The 19,619-nt window shown below is 48.3% G+C and overlaps 2 protein-coding genes across 2 annotated transcripts; one reads left to right on the top strand and one right to left on the bottom strand.

The window, feature by feature from the left end:
• tipin (timeless interacting protein) lies at positions 1–4,818 on the top strand. Its single transcript, XM_070969012.1, has 8 exons — positions 1–54; positions 1,179–1,326; positions 1,499–1,592; positions 2,337–2,412; positions 2,770–2,892; positions 2,976–3,039; positions 3,246–3,476; positions 3,632–4,818. The coding sequence occupies exons 2-8, from the start codon at positions 1,203–1,205 to the stop codon at positions 3,922–3,924; spliced, it is 1,005 nt and encodes a 334-aa protein (XP_070825113.1). The 5' UTR covers positions 1–54; positions 1,179–1,202; the 3' UTR covers positions 3,925–4,818.
• On the bottom strand, positions 4,232–18,940 carry dis3l (DIS3 like exosome 3'-5' exoribonuclease). The gene is made up of 18 exons (XM_070969003.1): positions 18,670–18,940; positions 17,739–17,892; positions 16,290–16,418; positions 14,037–14,172; positions 12,084–12,251; positions 11,922–11,994; positions 11,654–11,833; positions 10,903–11,072; positions 10,390–10,551; positions 9,045–9,295; positions 8,033–8,125; positions 7,653–7,941; positions 6,884–7,119; positions 6,481–6,635; positions 6,212–6,390; positions 5,986–6,131; positions 5,717–5,888; positions 4,232–5,420 (listed from the first exon to the last, which is right to left on the bottom strand). The coding sequence occupies exons 1-18, from the start codon at positions 18,797–18,799 to the stop codon at positions 5,091–5,093; spliced, it is 3,153 nt and encodes a 1,050-aa protein (XP_070825104.1). The 5' UTR covers positions 18,800–18,940; the 3' UTR covers positions 4,232–5,090.
• Positions 18,941–19,619: the final 679 nt, after the last annotated feature.

Here is a 19,619-nt window from a genome sequence, read left to right as displayed (position 1 = left end):
AATCCCGCTAGCGTTACTCTGCTTGTTGCATCGCCGCCGGACAGCTCGTAACAGGTACGTCATGACAGTTCACTGACATTTCATTTGAACTAGAGTTGTTCTTTATAAGTTGATGTCTGTCGGTGACTTGTGGTGTGACGTTAAGGTGTCTCGTTGTGTTATACCGTTTCGCTGACAGCAGCTAGCTTAACCTACACGTTAGCTAAGTTAACTGCTGGTAGTTGGCTTTGAGTCGCCATGTTTACGCTTTTCTGCAACTGCAAACGTTTCTCAGACATAAAGTGAAATTCAGCCAACATTGAGACAAAGACGTGACTGTCCTGTTCGGGCAGCCTGTCCGTGTATCCCGGCCTGTCTGACGGCGGAACACAGAGGACCGTCGGGCTTTTCAGTGTGTATGCGGCAGAATACCAGGCTTGAGTTTACCGCCATTCTGCCGCGGAGGCGGTACCGGCTTGAGTTTACCGCCAACGCAGACGCATCACTCGCCCGATATCTGTACATTCATGGCCGATTCTGACCAGGAACAGATAATTGATAAGACCGATAAATGCTACGGGGGCCGATGTTTTCACTCGATATTGAGAACTGGGAGACAAAACTCATAAAAACACTGCCTTTAACACTAAGCTACTGAAATATGGAAAAGCTGCTACATATGTATGATATGACTAATGGTGGAAATAGTGTTCAGATACTTAAATAAAATAAGAGAAACCAAAAAGACAATAAAAAGAATACAGAATAAAAAATAAAAGTCAATTTTATATATATATATATATATTCTTTACATGACTGTAAGAATACTGTCGATGTATTGAGTTGCAGATGAGATAAATACTATTAAAATTGGCAACACAATTATTATATAAGGAGAGTTTTCATTGTTCTAACTCAACATACTTTTAAGTTTATAAGTTAAAATACATAAAGATGCATCATAAAATTTGTATTTTATGTGAAATATGACTTGAATTTTGAGTTTAGTGTAAATGGTTGAGCACATCAGACACACACTGACACTGATTTTTAAACCAAAGTAAATCCTTTTTCAGAGCTGTGCTGTAGTAAATGTTGGGAAACTAAACTTCTAGCTTCATAATCTGCCAAATTAACATGACATGAGCTCAGTGCTTTTAAAGCTGATGCTGGCTGACAGGGTTTTCCCTTTCCTCCAGGAGTTACACACCTCGCTTGATGCGATGGAAAATCGGCTGCGTAACTTTCCTGACTTCAACAGCATGGAGGATGAAGCTTTCCCTCCCCTCCCGCCGCCTCACTCCCCGGGCCAGGGAGGACCAGACGACGGAGACCCTTTTGAAAATGGTAAGAAGCTTTAACAGAAAGAGAATATTCAGCATTTTAATCCAATTTATGCCCAGAAAGTTTGGAAGGGAGCGACGACTGACAGAGCACGTCTAACCTGTCCCACTGAAGGTTTCTGTTAACACGCTGACGTTGACCATCTGTCCTGCTGTCTGTCCTCTGGTTAATGCAGGGGAGGAAGACGGCGACGTGTCCAAGCTGGCTGAGGTCCCCGTGGCTAAAAGGAAAGGCGTGAAGAGGCCACAACCCAAGCTGGACTCTAACAGGTGCCTCAGCCGTCAGCCTTCATGTATCGGAGGATTTCAGTTTGCAGAATAAAACAGCCACAAACTAATGAAAGCATGCAGGAAAGGTCAGGACAGCAGCTGCTTACACATTGTGAGAATCAGTGAATTATTTAACTGCAGCACACTTTTCTGCTGACTTGCAAGTTTTAAAAATTATCCCAATTTATTGCAAAGAAACACGAGGCTGCAAATGAGTTTGAAAACACGGCTACAGATTCAATTCATTCATTCATTACAAAAATGAAGATCCTGCTGGAGTTTTATTACCTTCCATAATATCTAAACTAAAGCAGCTCTAATCAGTACGTGTCTACAAACAATGGACCAAGGGACTGAGAGTAATGAGGACGAGGACGTCTCACCTCACTGCAGTCCAGCCGGCTGTTTTTAGCCTCTTTCAGCTCAGTCTTTACTGTTCTGGCTCGCCATTGCGGCGCTCAGCAGCTTTGTGCATTAAACCCTGAAGACCAGCTGGACTGTCCACGTCCTCAGGACACAGCGGGAGACAGACACAGCGGACGGCTTAGCAGATAAAGTGGTGGAGACCAAAAACAGAGCAAGAAGAGAGCTAAGGTTGGACGTAGGCTGATCGGGTCTACAGAGACGTCTCTCACTGTTTTAGCAGCTGATAAGACGTCTGACGTTCACGTTTCACTGCCTCTAAAAATATGAATGAATGCTGCTTTAATCTTTCGCTGATCGAGGTCCAACTTTTCCCTCCAGGCTGATCTCAGAACGAGGACTTCCCGCCCTGCGAACGCTGTTCGATAACGTCCGTTTCAAAGGCAAAGGACATGAGGTGAGCGCCGACAGCTGACACGCCATCAAACAAACGCAGCAGACGAGCAGGCGAGACCATCCGTCAGTCGATCCGTTCAGTGTTTCTGCCTGACAGCGCTCAGCACGCTAACATCCGTTATCTGTCACCGCGTCTGTTTCATGGTTATTTCCTTCAGCTCGTAACGTCACCTCTTCCTCACTATCACTATTCAAACCTGTCAGTCAAACCGCTCTTACTCAGCCCCTGAGGTGAACTGATCGTCGTCCAAAGAATCGATGCGTCTTCATCAAACACAATTTACACTCCTCTTCATCGCCTCGTATGCATTTAGCTCATGTTTCAGAGTGTGTGTGTGCGTGTGTGTCGTCCGGCCAGGCGGAGGACCTGCAGCTGCTGATGCAGAAGATGGAGAACTGGGCCCACAGGTTGTTTCCCAAACTGCAGTTTGAAGACTTCATCGACAGGGTGGAGAAGCTGGGAAAAAAGAAGGAGGTGCAGGTGGGAAGAGACGCTGAGGAGGTCAGAGAGCCGCCTTTCTTCTTCTGCAGTGCAGCGTTTCTAATTCTTGTTTCCTGCCGCAGACCTGCCTCAAACGGATACGACTGGACATGCCTCTGACGCACGAGGACTACGTGGGTAAAGACGGTAAGAGATGAAAACACGGCAGTGAAGCTCAGAGAGTCCAGTGCAAACCTCGTGCTGGGACACCGTCCCGTTCGCTCGGTTTGCTGGACCGTGACCTCATACCAGAAACATCTGAGGGTGAAGAAGCTGGAGAGTGTTTTGCTTCATGATGTGAGAACGAGGCCACACATGAAACAATAACTGTCAATCGCCGTGTCTCCGTCCAGGTGAAGAGCAGGCAGCTCCTGAATTGGACGTCTTCGGGGATGCAGATCTGTTCAATAGAGCGAGTTTCTCTGATGACCTGCAGGAGCCAATCCACTCTACCCCGGCTCCACCCGCTCCACCTGCCCCCTCTCCGCCCGCTCCCTCCCTGACCGAGGAGCAGCGTCAGCGCATGGAGCTGAACCGACGGCGAGCCCTGGAGAGGAAGCTCGCCCGGCAGCAGCAGCCAACAGGTGAGAGGATTCATCATCATCTACATAAATCAGCCAATCACTGACAAGATGCATCAAGATAAAGCAGTCAGCCAGTGTTGTAGCTTCCAGCTGATGCGCTGTAGTACATTCTGTCCTTTCACTGATGTTTGAAGTACTTTTACTGCGCCCCGCAGATCCTTCACACTCCCAGACCGTCGACTCGTCCACACCAGCTGACGAACCCACGTCTGCCTCCTCTGCAAAAGCCCTCGACCGCTCTGAAGATCAGGTGGTGGAGGTGGTGGAGGAGGTGGTGGAGGAGGTGAAGGAGTCAGACCTGGAGCCGGCCTGCAGCAGCACACAGCAGCCCAGCCAGCGTCCACACACAGACTCTGAGCCTCCTGCTGCGTCGCCTCAGAGGGAGACAGAGGACGAAAGCGGCCTCCGTCAGCTCCGTCAGCCCAGCAGCAGCGAGGACGGAGATTAACGCTCAGGTGCAGCACACACACTGAGATCGCAGCCATTTCTGAGCGAGCGTCTGGAAACTGTGGCCTGCCGAGTTCTTCATGATGAACCAGGAAGTTTTTAAAAAGCCAACAATAATAAACGTTTCACTGTGAATTCAGATCAGATCGTCGGTTTGAGTCTGTGAAAGCGTTCAGCTCTGACGCTGACACGTTCACTCATTTTGTCGTAATTCCTCTTTCTGACTGATAAAACGTCTGAAGTCAGAACAGATTTTTGTTTCAGAACGTCGGCCGAAGAGTTTCATTGAGTTTCATTTAGGCAGGTTTATGCAACAACAACAATTTTACTCCAGCTGACGTTAACTCATCCAAAAACTTTAATCTCAAACCACAAAGTCAAACAATCAGCACGTTAGAAAAAGACTCTGATAACACTTCATACAAAAAGCACTTCAGCACTAACGAAGCTCCGACTCTCAGTGCGTCAGACTGTTGGTTTAAATCCGTGTCAGAGGCAGAAAATGACCGGCGGCTTTATTAAAAAAGGGTTTCTGAGCGTGTGGGAGGACACCGGTCTGTCAGATCAGTACATACTAACGTTAAGTGTTGGAGTGAGGAAACAGCTGCCGGAACATCGTAAAGAATGAAGAATAACATGTCCTGCTTCCTGTTTCTTAATTAACTGAAATATGTTTGAAGTGTCTTTCCTTTATATTCCCATGTTAATGCTGTATGCTTTGAAGTGTTAGTGCAGAGCTGAGACCATGTTTGATATGTTTGTCATTGTTGGATCGTCTGAGTCTTCATGCTGATCAGACATCTGAGATCTGTGCCGCTTCAGTCTCTGATGTTTAACATGAGTTTATTGTTTCTTATTAAAGTTTCTCATTAAAGAGTGTAAACTTATTTTCACCAAACCGTCTCATCAGTGAGGAGTCGATCAGTCAGGACCAATTATCAATAATCAGTTTCACCCTCGGAGGAAAGCGTTTCTCGTTCGCGCTCTTCATCCTCAGCCTTCATCCTTCAGGTGGGGCGGACGGTGAATAAGGATGAACGTCATGATTGAAAGCGTGAACAAACACGTCCTCGTCGCTGCTCTGATGCAGATTCGGCTCGTTTCCTCCCAGATGTTCGCTGCACTCGTCGATGATTGAAGCTCGTCAGACTCGTCGCTTCGGCTGCTCTACGCTGTTGTCGCGCAGACCCGTGGCGCCCCCTCCAGGTCCATCAGAGCCAGCTCCCTGACCTCCTCCAGGAGGGAGTACAGATTGGGAGTTTTACTCTGGCTGAACTCTTTCTCCTCCTTGGAGAGTTTGGGCCGACGGGCTGCCTTCTCCTGCGCCTGCTGGTACGCCTCCTCGGCCAGGCGCACCACCTCCTGCACCAGCTGGCTGCGGGACTGGGCCTGGGCCTGGGCCTGCTGGGGCTCTGCGCCGCGGTGGGGCTTGTTGCTGATGACCTCCAGGTTTAGACTGTCTGCGTGGCAAGATGTGGAGCGGACGGAGATACGCACCTGAGCAGAGCAGACGATCATAGTTCAACCACAAACATCAACATATCGACATCTGTGAAGGCTGATAGAAAACCCCAAAGCTGGTAAGAATAATTATCATAATGTAAAGAATATTCATCACATATAAAGAACTTTCACCATATATAAAGAATATTCATCATAATATAAAGAATATTCAGGACTTGGTAGTGAAGAAGCTGACTAGCGAGTAAACCCAGAGGTCCTCTGAGGATCTGATGTGTTCGTCAGACCTCATGCGTGTGCAGACTGTCGACCAATGAGCTGAGTGCACTCACAGTGATGTGGCTGAACAGTGTGAAGGTGGAGGAGCCGCCGCTGGAGGTGGTGGTGATGTGGTCTGAGTGCTGTCGTATGGAGCCGCTCTGCCACTCACAGCTGCCGTCCCGGCCTGCAGACACCACCTGGCCCTCCCGATTCCTCAGGTACACCGGCCCCTTCACGCCGTACCTGCAGACAGCACAGGTGTGGTCAGCTGTTAGCGACTAGGCCAATCCTGTTTGAGCGTGAGACGTGAGAGATCAAAGACGCTCAGTGAGTCTCTTACTCTGGGACGAACACCAACACGCCGTTGTTCCGGATGGAGTAGATGACGGCGTCCGCCACGCAGCGCTGGTCTGTCTGCGGGTCTCGCTCTTTGAAGTAGAGACACTGGAACAGGAGTGTGGACATCTTCTGGGCCTGCTGGGCTGCCTGGACGTCACACAGAGCTCAGTTTACTCGACACGCTCAGGCCACAGTCACAGACCTCAAACCCCACAAGCTGCACCCACCCTGTTCCTGTTGTTGATGTGCTGAGCCGTTTCCTCCAGCTCTTTGTTACTGGCTAGCGCTCTGCCCGGGCCCGCCCCCCGCTCCACGGCGATGGCTGCGGTGAGAAGCCGGTGGACCACCATGTCGGCGTAGCGGCGGATGGGCGAGGTGAAGTGCGTGTAACGGTCCAGAGCCAGACCTAAGGAACGGAAAGAGTCATACGTTTCTGCGTCACGATGAACATCTGGATCAAACCAAACAGGCATGATGATGGTTTTGTGTGGCGTACCGTAATGGTAGTACTGGTCCTGGGACTCCAGACCAGTGGAGAAGTAGAGCGCCTGTGACATGGCGGCGGTGGCCATCATTCTCAGCAGCCTGTTCACCAGCGGGTCCTGAGGGTCCACGGCCTGATCCAGAGACTCGGCTAAGGCCTTGTTGGTCCTGCAGAATCAGAATCAGCTGTTCAGACACTCTTTGTGCTGACGGCGACAGTCGATCAGCCGAAAAGGGAAACGACTGATTTTCATTTAAGTGCAACAATCACGTTGTTGGTGTAACTGCTGAGCAACTGAGTGCAACACAGCTGTCACACATCGACGAGCTCTCCCTCCAGACGTTTGCTCGTGAGTCCAAAGCAGTGTGCACGAGTGAAGGCACGCGACGTGGACCTCCTCAGCTTCTGTACTCACCTGGTATCGATGGCGAATCCCTTCGCCGCGGCAATATCCACCAGCTGGCTGAAGAACTCCTGCCGTGGGGGGGGGTGACGCCTCAGCAGGGCCTGATGAGGGAAGGTCTCCTGGATCTTGCACGCCACCCAGTGGTTGGCGTAAATCATGCACTCGGCCACCGTCTCGTGGACCTCCAGAGGCTGCCGGGGGACCAGAGCCGTGATGTTCCTCTCCTCGTCCAGCTGGGCTCGAACCTGAGGGGGGACGGTGAGACGGCTCGGTGAAAGAACAGAACTCATGTCCTCTGAGACTTTTATGTCAATCAGTTAAGATCTGTTGGTGATGAAATGCAATGTGGATTAAAATAGTCCCAATCAAACGCAGTTTCCTTTTGTTTGTTTGATAAAAATGACAGCGAGCAGCTTTTTTTAGAAATTAAAAAACCTTTATTTGTGGCCAGTTTGAGGAGATTTACGTGTTAAGTAGGAGCCAGTGGGCCTGTCAAGGCGACGGGTCGGACTTTAAGTCATTATCAGGTCACATTTAGCTTTGAACCAACGTTCTCAGTGACATAATTTCATGATGAAATCTACTTAGGAAGGTCAGAGAGCAGCTGTGATTGCAGCAGGTTGAATAAATGATGCTAATCTTGTGCAGCCTGTAGCTCCATGATGATCCACTGCAGCGCGGCTCCATCACACACGTCAATAAGTCAGTTTGTCAGAAAACATCTCACCGATGATCGACATCCAGGACGTTTGTTTAGTAAAAGAGAAACCAGTCGTACCTCCACCCCTTCCAGCTCCAGCGCTCCTCCTCTGTCCCTCTGCGCCCGGAGGTGTCGGGCCACATGTGTTAGCATTTCCAGAGCCTGTGTGAGCTGAGCTAGCTTAGCATCCCTCTCCTCGGACCCGAGCCCGGCCAGCTCAGCCACCTCGGCCGGCTCGCCGTTGAGGAGCGCCTGGGCCAGCTCGTAGTGGAGCTGGTAGGAGGAGCGGATGAGCGTGCGGCCGTACCACACCTTGTTGATGGCGAGGGAGTGCGCATCGAGCTCCCACAGCACGCTCATCGCATACCTGGATATGAGAGCGAGCACATTCACGTTTACAGATCAGCAAGCTAACGACCTGCACGCCCTCCAAAACCAGAAAACGTGGCGTTACTGACCTGTCGACTCCTCCCAGCAGGGAGCACAGGTCTGCGCTGAGAACAGCAGGCAGCATGTCGTACCTGCGGTCTGCCAGGTAGTAGGTCGTCGCCCTAAAGAGACAGAAGAAGACGACAGTGGAGGAAAACCACAAAGCAGTGACATCTGAACGGATTTCTGGTTTCCAGCCTTCTCTGTGCGGCTTTCATGAACACGTCAGCAAACACTGATGTGAAATAATGCAGAAATAAATGTTCTTCACCTTATTCTAACCCTCGCCAGAAGTTTAAAACCAGACCTGAACATCTAAAAACTTAAAGTAAAGCAGCAAGCAGACGATGCTTCAAGGCTGAGGGTAAAACACGATGATGTGGAATACCAGACAATTTCAGGGAAGGCCAAACACAGAGAAATAAAACAAAATACAAAGAGCTGAAGAAGGAGGTCAGAAAACGAGTGGATTTCAGAGCTCTTTCTGAAACGTGGCCTCACACTCAGCGGACGAGTTTGTTCCACAGCGTCGGAGCTAAAACAGCAAAAGCTTGGTGGTCTTTGTCTCGAGCTGGTTCGCGGCGGCCTTGGTGCAGCACAAGAAGCTCAAAGACGATGAAAGAAGTGCACAGCTGAGAAAACCACGGCGCTTTAAACGTCGTGAAAAGAGAGCTGAGCTGAATTCCAAGACTGAAAACATCTTCTGTGTGTCTGTCAGCGGCTTTTCTGCTGATTCTGCATTCACGGAGGGACAACTTCTGCCTCGTGTCTTATTGTCCTGGCCTGTGCGAGGACATGTATGTGCTGTACATTCAAGGCCTGGACTAAATAAGAGACTTCAGCAGTGTCTGTCAGAGCGTCCAGGCTGTGGTCTGTCCCCTCTGAAGACACTGCTGTGCCTCTCGCTCTGCGCTGTTTGTCATTACTGTCGCTGCTTTTCTGAGTGTGTGTGCTCTGACTGTGACACAGGAATTCAAAGAGTGTGCAGCTCTCTGCAGCTTTCTGGGCTCCTTCTGGAAGCTGCTTCCTGCAGGTTCTAACCTTGAACGTGCCTCCAAGTCGGTGAGCGAACCCTCTGCCACAAAGTGGGTGACGTCTGCGATGTGGACGCCCAGCTCCAGCAGCGTCCCGCCGGCGAGGCTGCGCACCGACAGCGTGTCGTCCACGTCCTCGCAGCCCCGCGGGTCGATGCTGAACACCAGGTGAGTCTCCCTGAGGTCCCGCCGCTCTGCCGCCTGGACAGGGTCCACCCTCCAAGGCTTCTCGGGGGAGTTTCCCGGCATCTCTCTCAGCTGAGGACAGACGAGCGTGGACACAGACAGAAAACAAGGTTACATAAGGTCCTGAAACTGTCACAAAGGCAGCTGTGCAGCACCAGAGCGAGTGATGGGGCTTGAATGAATAATTTAGTTTGTGTGCGCTTTGGGCTGAGAAGAGACCATCAGACATTGTGTGCTGTGCTGAGCCTCTTCTTTCACCACAGGCTTTTCTTTCCAAAAGAAAATGAGCAGCGTGAGTCTGAGCAGAAAGAAACGGTCCTTGGACGCTTCTGTGAAAGAAGGACCGGTAAGCACATGGCTTCAACGAGCCTACTCCATTCCTCTGAGTACGACGCGCTATTCATCACTGTCCTTATCGGGTACATATCCTTTTCAAAGACTGAGAGGGACTTCTAAACTCTCATGAACTCTGCAGTTTGAGAAAAACACTTCAGCGCTGGAGGAGACGGTTGAAGGCTGCGGTCACCGCACGTTAGCGCCGCATAGTCCTTCTGCTTAAAAGGAGTTTGTGTTTTACAGCAGGTTCCAGTTTTCCAGTGAGCAGAAAATCACGTTTACGACGAATGTTTCCCAGCAAAACATCAAACATGCAATCGAATCTTTGCATTAACTGAACAGCTTCACGACGAGCCGGAGAAGAGAGTGGACCACGCAGCAGATACAGCTTTTCCAAGAAGCTGGTGGAAACTACAAATATTAAAATACGAATACTACATTTGATCTGTGCAGCAGCTTTCATACAGGAAATGTATCTGAAACTGAAGTGCTTCACTTAAAAAGACAGAACTAATGTCAAATCAGACGGAGAATAAAACCCACTGAATGGTTATCAAGCTAAGGTTTGACCTCACTCTGAGTATTATCTGTGTTACGGCCCTGTGGAGGTTAAAAAAAACACACCATGAACAACATAAGATCCAAATTAAACCTGCTAAACAGTCGTAAAACTTCCTGCATCAGGAGCTAATTAAAGGCTAAAGTGAGGAGATGCCGAACTCATCCAGCGCCTGAAAACGCAACGCTGTGTCTCCTCACTGCGACGACTGTCCTCTGTCAGCTTTAAAGTCTCAGAGCGCGTCAGCCTCAGAGACCGTCTCCGTCCTGACCTGTGCGTCTGAGAAGGGGGGCACGTGGATGCAGTTCTCGATGAGGATGGTCTGGACCTCCGTCTCCAGCTCTCCGGCCCGGCCCAGCACCCGCACGCTGTGGCCGTTGGGATAGAGCGACGTGCTTTCCCATGAGTCAATGCGCACCACCACTCTGTGGTCCTGAGTGAGGAAGACGAGAAGAAGAAGACACGTCAACCCCGACCACGTTCCCTCATTTCCGCTGAGCTGATCTCAAACCCGTCCTTCAGCCTCGGCTCTCCAGAGACTTGAAAACACACAGATGAACCCAGTTTTCCCTTCAAAGCACGATGATTGAGGATTTACTTGAAGTTCAGTCATTATTTAAGTTTTCAGGCAGATCTAAGTGTGCAGTGAGAAGCCAAAGTGGCCCTTCTCGCTCCAGACAGTTCACATATGAACTGAAATAATAGAGTTGATCATGTTATTAGTTCTGAATCACGACTTTCTGACTGACTACATCGATCAGCAGCACGTGAAGCCAAAGCAGACCTGCAGAGCGTCGGCCTGCTGAGTGCTGATGCGGATCTTGGGGATGCGACGGTCCCACGGCACAGCCAGGATGCGCTGGGGGTTCCTGCTCTGGGACTGAGTCCCATCCCTGGGGGGGAAAGTTACCACATAGTCCCTCCAATTCCTCTGCAGGATCCCCACAACACGGCCTGTGGATTTAAAGATCAGACCTCAGTAGATAGACTTCAGACTTTTAATGTTGTATGTGTACAATTATACTTCAACACAGCCGTCAGGTGCAACCAGTTAATACAGGCATTTAAAGTACTAACGTTTCATAGTATTTAGACCCATTCAAAGCATTCAGCCAGTCTCAGAGCTCAAGTCCTTTGTGACACACACTCTAGCAAAAGCTCAAAGTATGAAAACATGCATTTGAAGTGACGCGGAGTGTCTGACAGTGACGGCAGTGTGAAGGCAGCTTCGGTGAGTCGTTCCCTGCGTGAGCACAAAAACACGCACGAGTGATGAAAAGCATCTTCCTGTCAACGCGACGTCTGTCCCTGCTGTCCCAACCGTGAGGTCAGACATTAAATATAGTGTCTCTGTGCTGTTTTATGTCAAAAAAAAGGCCAAATTCTGTTTTACTTGTGTTTTCACAGCATTCCTGGAATCAGGGCTGTATTTTTGTGTCAGAGCAGGTGAAAAATGGATCACATACACGAGCTTCTTCAGGTAACTGAAAATAAAATCTGAGTTTGTATACAGACAAACAGGAGCTGCGTCCCACCTGTCGGCATAGGTGTGCTCTGGTTTTCCTCTCCGCCCTTCTCCTCCCCCTGGCCTTCGACCAGAGCGGTGACCTTCCCTCTCCACTCGCTCTTCGGCAGCAGCTCCACCACGACCACGTCGCCGTGAACGGCCCTGTTACGGTTCTTATTCCCGCACACCAACACACCGCAGCTCAGGTCTGATGATGGACGGGGACGGAGAGAGCGAGCGGTCAGGAGAGGCGTGCTGCTTCATGCTGACTGACAGCCGGATGTGTCCGTGCTCACCTGTGTTCTTGTTGGACAAACCCTCCGTCAGGATGAAGGCTTCACTGTGGTGCTTGTTGATATTCAGAGTGCCCTGATAGAAAGAAACAAGCTTTGTTTTAGTTTGAGGAACTTGAGCTCTTTTAGACATAACCCAGGCGGGCGGGCGGACTTGGACCGAACCTTGACGTAACGTCCGGACTTGATTCCAGCCTCCAGGACTTCAGCCGGCAGATGTTCAGCGAACTCCCTCTGCGAGCCCTCGCCCTCCTTCTCCTGCAGCGCCTGAGAGATGGAGCTGTACAGATCGTGAGCTGCCTGCAGCTCCGGCCAGAAGTTCTGCAAAAAGTCCTGCAAAGTAAAGACGCGGGTAAGCAATAAGTGGCATTATGGGAAAGATGCACACTCACTGTCGATGCTTTTTCATGCACAGGGTGGAAATTTAAGGACATGACTGTTTGGCCTCGGTGACATGCATAACACAGACCCACAGGAGTCTCCTGCATGGTTCAGTGATAGAACAGGTTCACGTTATGGCCACTATGTTAAATTATAAATACCTCTAAATACTACATTACCCATCAGCCTCAGCTGCCGTTGCTATGGAGATTTAGAGAGTTGGAGTTGGAGCTGCAGTTGATTCAGGTCGTACATAACGAATCAGTCCACAGTGACCAAATTCATCCTGAACTGACTCAGAATCTGAACAGTTTATCAGGTTTCTACAACGTCTAATCTTCAGCTTCAGCTCGTCTTGCAGAAATGCACCCTGGGAGTCGCGGACAGCACGCTTCTCTGCACGCGGGCTGTATTTATTATTTACAAAAAACGGCAGATATTTTATGATGCAGCTGTTCATCTTTTGTAAAAACGGAGAGCTTCATGTCCGAACACGGCTGAAGCACCGTCATCACGCGCTTCCTGTTTGCTCTGGCGTCCTCTGCTGCGGCAGCAGGTCCGTTCTCATCACTCGCCTCTCCTGCATCGACACCTCAGCATCCACACTGGATGCGTGTTGTGAAGCGCCGTCGGCTTTATTAACGTCGCCATGAAACACTTGAGGCAGATTCTTGCTCTCAGCTAAAACAGGAAAGGTGACACATAGAAAAGGAGCTGTGTGCTGCACTATGAATCCACTTTAATGAAAACTCCTCATGCTGTTTTTGCTCCACTGCTGAGATCTCATGAGCCCATCAGCGTATGTGACTGTATCACACACTAACGTGAATAAAGTCTTGGCAGCTGTTAACATGAAAACCGATGAATCGCTGCTCCTTTTCTCATGAGCTGTTTCTGTGAGGCTACCTGTTATCCATGTGTGAATCACAGTGCAGCCGCTTCATCCAAACTTCAAACCAGCTACTCCACTTCTCTAAAAGCATATTAGTTGTCAAGCGGCTCAGTGGAGCGCACAGGGGGCACGGCGGCGCAAGACGATGAGGCAGAACTCCGTCGCTTCAGCGTTCAGTCAACGCCATGTGCTGCTGCTTTTATACGACTCAGGATGTGAGAGGTGAACGCTCATTTACGTCATCCTCCATGCAACTTCTGTGTGCACGTAATTATCATTCAGGATTATTCGCAGCGTCTCCAGGTTTCATCTCCAAACAAAACAAAACAGAATTCTGTTTCTCGACCCGTCGGACGTGTTTTAGTTCTGCTGCTGCGTTTCCACACAGCATCACTTTGGAGCCACCAAACGGCCAAATATGTGAAAGTTGTGGTAAATTAGAATTTAAAAGGGAACAAAATGAGGTTTTGGTTTGATATGAGGCTCAAAGTTCATTCGCTGAGTCTGGAAACATCAGGTGAGAAACGATCTCACCACAAGAACCATTGAGCTCCTGTTCTGGGGCTTCACTCACGTCACATCATCTTCATCAGCTGATTGAGTTTGTCCAGTTCATGGAGATGCAGATGTTCAAATGTCCATCAGTACAGCTTCTAAAGCGTCCAGCCAACATGGACGAGAGGCAGAAAACCTCTTATCTTATCTTAAAAGTGCTCAACTCTAAGACAGCTGGCTCCATCAGCTGAGGAACATCATTTGATGTGACGAAAGCTGCAGAACCTGGAGCACATTCAGGGACGTTAGCCTGACCTGGCGTGGGCGCTAATGCTCAGGTGTGAACGTACCTGGACGGAGATGACATACACTCCAGAGTTGAGGCTGCTGTACTGAGCGACGGCGTCCTGGTCCTCCGTGATCATCACCACATCCATCATACCTGCCAGGTGGTTATGGTACCATACTGCTGCAGAGTACACACACCTGCACGCACACGCACACACGCACACGCACACACACACACACACAGACAGCTTGCTTGTTAAAGCCCTAAACTCTGATGTTTTGTCTCCGGCGTATAAATGAAAACTACCTGTAAGTGACGACGGCGGCTGAACGTGATAAAGAGCTTCGTTTGCTGCTCTGTTTACGGCCTTGTTTACGCCGTAAACTTGTTTGTTGACAGCAGACTGCACCTCCAGCCTTTAAAACTAAACGACATAACGCAGGCCAGCGGTGGAGCCATCATCACGAGGCACACCATTATGACTAAATCTTTACTGTGACAAGAATCATGGCGCTAAGCAGTACTTTTACTGCGCCTAATAATCCTCTGTAGTGCAGGTGAAGGTCTGCTCAAACAGGAAGCAGCTGGTGACTCATCATCTTCCTCGCTGAGAGTTTAATCTTTGAGGCACCTTCACTATTTCATCTAAAATACATGAATAATAATTTAGACAATGGGGTGAAATTACCAGACTTTCTCATAATACCTTCACAAACACTGAGTTTCTTTGGATTTCTCTGTTTTGTATCTTAATTTGAACTTTTCATCCGTGGATTCTTGGATTTGTGGCTCCTGCTCTGATTTCTCTGTATGTCTGTCTTTCCTGCCTTTTTGTTACTTGTTTTCTACGTGACGAGGAGGAAAAACATCTTTGGAAAGACTCGATTTGCCCCTTCAGTCGCCCGCAAGGCGTCTGACTGACACCTCGGTCAGTGGAGGACGTTAAGTGGCCTTATGGTTCTGCACCAGCAGCTTTAAATAATTCAGGCTTTATGCGTGACTAAACTGCATTTTTAAACTTTCATCTCAAATCTGCTGAAGGACTCAGAGGAGCAGATGAAGCACAACAAACTGCTCAAAGTTAAGAAACGCTGCCTTTCCAGGAGCGAGCAGGCAAGACCGGCGACCTCTGACCTCCTCGGTCCAACACACGACCCCAGGTAAAAATAACGACTTTTTCTTTTTTTAAATACTTTTGTTCATTTGTTGTATGTATAAGATGAGACGCAGTGTGTTAAATCTGGAGCAGGTTGTTTGCTTGAGAAGCATTTCTGTCACATTTGTTGAAATTCTCTTTACGTCCAAACAGCAAATCAGTAAATGAAATGTAAAAGTCTGACATCTGTGGCTGCACGGCAAAAAGGTGAAACCTGAGATGAAACAGCTTAAAGAAGATAAATCCTCTCATCTTTTTACATCAGAGCGTTCCACCCATTTCAGTCCTTTTTGTCCTTAATTATCTTATTTTCCGCTGTTTTATTGCTTTTTTTCTTGGAGTTTCTGCTGTGTTGCAGGCCTGCAGTCAGCCAGTCCAATCATTTCACTGAGATGACGAGTCCACCTGCCTGCCAGTCTACCTGCGTACCTGCCTATCGACCCGTTCTCTCGTTGTGCGTGAGCAGAGAGTCTCCAGCGAGGCTCGGCAGACAGACTGCAGAAGCTAAAGCGAGCTAATTCTAACGTCTAGAGAGAAGAGAAGTGAAGCACATCGACGTGTCTGAGCTGAAACTTAACGCTATTTAATAACGATGTGAATCTCACACTTCACAAAAACAACTCACACCTCAAATGATGAAACATTACGCCCGTAACGTTTGACTCAATGTGTAAATAACACCATTAGCTTAGTTTAATCAGACATTTCCCCCTCATTAGAAACTTCTGTAATATTCCCATCAGACACACACATTTCTGCATGTATGCACACATGAATAAAACAGAGTAATTTCTACACTGAACTCATTTTTGTAGGTTTCCATCGCTGACTGCTTCAGATGTTTCCTCCTGCACACAGCTATGAACATCTCTGAAGCTTGACAGCTGCAGGACGGTTCATTAAATCACTCATTTGAAACGAGCGGAAGGACTTAGGTTCTGACTCACTAACAGATTTCTGAATTACACATCCTGGACCTTCAGTATCTGCTTCAGATGTGCTAAAGAAGATTTAAGGAACACTTCAGTACAGTAAGGACACCCCCGCTGCACACCTGTAGTCTCCCTGTGACTAACTGATCCCAGCTGTGAACCAGAGCTGCTGGTCCTGATGGCAGCCTGGTGAACTGGTCTGAGTGGGACGATAGTGAGCACTGACCTGGTCTGCCACTTCTCCTGGCTCTCCCCCTTCTCTCGCGGACAGTAGGAGTACTCTTGAAATTCGTTGGCAAACAGCACGCAGTCATGTCGAGGGTCTTTGAGCAGGTTTCGCAGACGGTTGTACTGCCTGCACGGACACAGAGGAAACACTCGAGATGTCCACAGCAGTAAAGAGAGCAGATTGAAGGAAGGCTTGAAATGCTTTGGGGAAACTCTCTGACTGTCAGCCAGGTAGCTTAGCTTAGCACAAAGACAGGAAACGGAGGGAAAGCGTTAGCCTGCACCGTCCAGAGATAACCAAACGGCGTGTGGATTGATTAAATACAACGTGTTCGCTGCTGAGTCTGCCTGCTGATGGCTGGATCGTGTTATCTTTGGATGGAGCTCGGCTAGCTGTTAGCTGTTTCCAGCCTTTGTGCTAAGCTAAGGTACCCGGCTGGTGGCTGAAGCTTCATATCATTTCTCAGTCTCTGGAAGTGAATGAGAGTATTTGAGAAAAGTACGTCGAATGCAATTAGTATTTTTATAATGTGTACATAATGTTCACATTCATAGTTGATTTTCTATTCTTTTAGCCTCCTTATCTTGACCCCTCTGCCACTGTTTTTGCTTTTTAATACTAAGCTGGGTGTAACGACTTAATTTCCCCGGCGTGGGATCAATAAAGTTTTATCTGAACTGGTCCTTTGACATAAAATGTCTGTGATCCCGTAACAGAGAAAACCAGAAAATCATTGAAAACAATAATAATTAGTTTCACTGGAGGAGGCTGGATATTTTCTTTCAATGCACAAGATAAGAATAAGACGACTAAAAAATTCTGGATTGATAAAAAAGCAACACACACACACAGTCGGAGAGCTCGTTCCTTTGGGCTTCCCGCTGTGTGTGAATGGAAAACTGCAATTACTGACACAGTATGGCATCAGCGTGCTCGAGCAGCGGTGTCTACCTAACGTTATGAAAAGTGAAGCTTCATCACATTAATGATGCAACATTTTAAAACGGCAGCGTAAGCAGAAATCAACAGCAGAGGTCAGGAGGGACTCCTTATTTACAGTGTTCATCAAGTTTGTCAAAAGCACTCCGGCCTGTTTGTGCGGGAGAGATATTTCAAGTCACAGGCTGGACCTCTTCCAGCTTCGTCAGCAGAGTTTTGGTGTAATGAGGTCGACCCCTGCCGACTCGCTGCAGGTACGCCGTCATTAGAGGCTTCGTTCAAAAGCAGCTTAAGGAATTAAAGGTCTTGACTCGTCTTGTTGCCTTCAGGATGCCTGAAGCTGAAGTTTTTCAATTTCCTGGAGGATACCGACCACCAGGACGCTTGTTTTCATATATGATAAAACACAACTAAGTGCAAGGCTAAAAAGTCTCACGACGGCTCCCGTACATGAGCAAACCCCCATTAAACGGTGCACTGTGCACCTGTTTGCAGGTGCGAGCGTACCTGCGCCCTTTGCTGTGCTGCACGGCCTGGCAGGCGGTCTGCGTGAAGACGATTCCCTGCAGCTCTCTGAATTCCAAGATCTCCAGATAGTCGACCACCACTCCCACATCAGGCACCACGTAGTGGGTCAGGTCGGCCGGCAGCGCCTTGCCATCTGTTTGGGACATGAGCAGGGAGACGTGGAAATGTCAGTTTTGTCATTCTGGATGACTCTTTATTACTGTTTTCTCATGTGTCAGCATTTATCAAAAGAGTTTAGCACACATTACTTAACGCTTAATTGCAGGAACCCATTTTTTCTCTCACAAACAGTCCAACATTTCTGTTTTTGGCTCTTTTTTAGCAGCAGGTCGATCTGCAGAAGCTTCTTGCACGGCAGGATTTCTAAATTCACAGTAACGTCCACAGCTTTGACTCCACGCTGCAGACATGTTTGTGTCGACTGTATTGCAGCCTGTTGCTAAAGATCAAGTGCAGTTTAAAAATCACATTTATACGACTAAAACAACATTTTGAACTGGTGTTTGCATTAATCTGACAGCTTTTACTTTGCACATGACACACTGTTTTGGTCCACCTGAACACGACATGACAGCAAACATTCATTCCGCTGCAGGTTATATCCTGCATCTCCTTTAGTCACCAAACGTCTCTGCTTTCGATAAATCAGCCTGATTTTTCCCGTTTAACGGCTGATAAACACAGCCTGGCTAGCTTTAGCATATTCAGCTTCATTAAGCATTAAACCTGTCAAAATGACTGGCTGAAATGAGCTAATTCAGCTCAGCGGCGTCAAAGCCACCACCTGCTCTATAGACGCTCTTAGCTGTGATATTAATTGCAGTATTTGCTCGTGAATTCTTTTAAACTGTGGATAAAAGGCTGTTTTGCGTGTGTCCGCCTGTGTGCCTTTGTTTTGGGCTGACTTTACCGTTCGCACAGTCCGCCTGACAAAGCGCGCTGTAGCAGGGAACCTGCTCTCTCAGATAATGCTCCCGGACCACACGGACCTTTCGGCCGCGGCAGCTCTTCAAATGCAGAATCTTCTCGGTCTTTATCATCCTCGGGACTCAGGAAAGAGCCATGTATAGCCGTCTGTTCTTCTTCTCCGGCTGTGTTATTGTAACGCGCGAAGCTACACTTGTAAACATTTACGGTGAACTTCAGGGAAGTGCGCGAGGCAAGCTCGCTGACGTCATGACGCCCAAGCCGGTCCTTCTCTTGCTGCGTTCATGTGCTGTTGGAAAAATTAAGAACTCTCATGAATACAAAGTGGGAAAGAGCGAACCCGAAATTATTTATGTATGGCTATGTTTTATCTGAGAACAAAAAAAACCTCATCTTTCACGTAAAACACGTCTCCGAGTATTACGCTGCCCATATAGACATACAGTACAGGACCATCATAAATATCACAATTCTGCGCTGTCTGATGGAACTCAAACATGTCAGGTCATCCATGCGTATAAATTTCATTAACCAAAGCCCGCTGAAATTTCGAACGGAAAAAGAAAGGTGAACTTTTTAACGGTCGGTTTGAAGCTGTTGTAAAGTATAAAACAAACAAACAAACAAACAAACAAACAAACAAACAAACAAACAAACAAACAAACAAACAAACAAACAAACAACTCCATCCAATGTAGTACCCGTGATTTCAGTTCAAATCGAGGCAAGGATGTGAAACCCAAGATGGCGCATTCGCTCGCTCACCAACTGCAGTGCTCCGCGCTGCCCCTTGTGGTCCGGACGTAATATTAGTACTGACAAACAGAATAACGACGGCCCGCTCAGCAGCTGTATATTTATGGTTTCCAGTCACCATCAGTTTGTAAATGCCGTTATACTGTCCAAAACAATGCTCTTAACAAAACTCTCAAC

The sequence above is a fragment of the Chaetodon trifascialis genome, chromosome 1 (assembly GCF_039877785.1).
Source record: "Chaetodon trifascialis isolate fChaTrf1 chromosome 1, fChaTrf1.hap1, whole genome shotgun sequence".
Classification (NCBI taxonomy): domain Eukaryota; kingdom Metazoa; phylum Chordata; class Actinopteri; order Chaetodontiformes; family Chaetodontidae; genus Chaetodon; species Chaetodon trifascialis.
The sequence above is the reverse complement of the archived record's forward strand: the minus strand, read 5'-3'. Positions and strand labels throughout refer to the sequence as shown.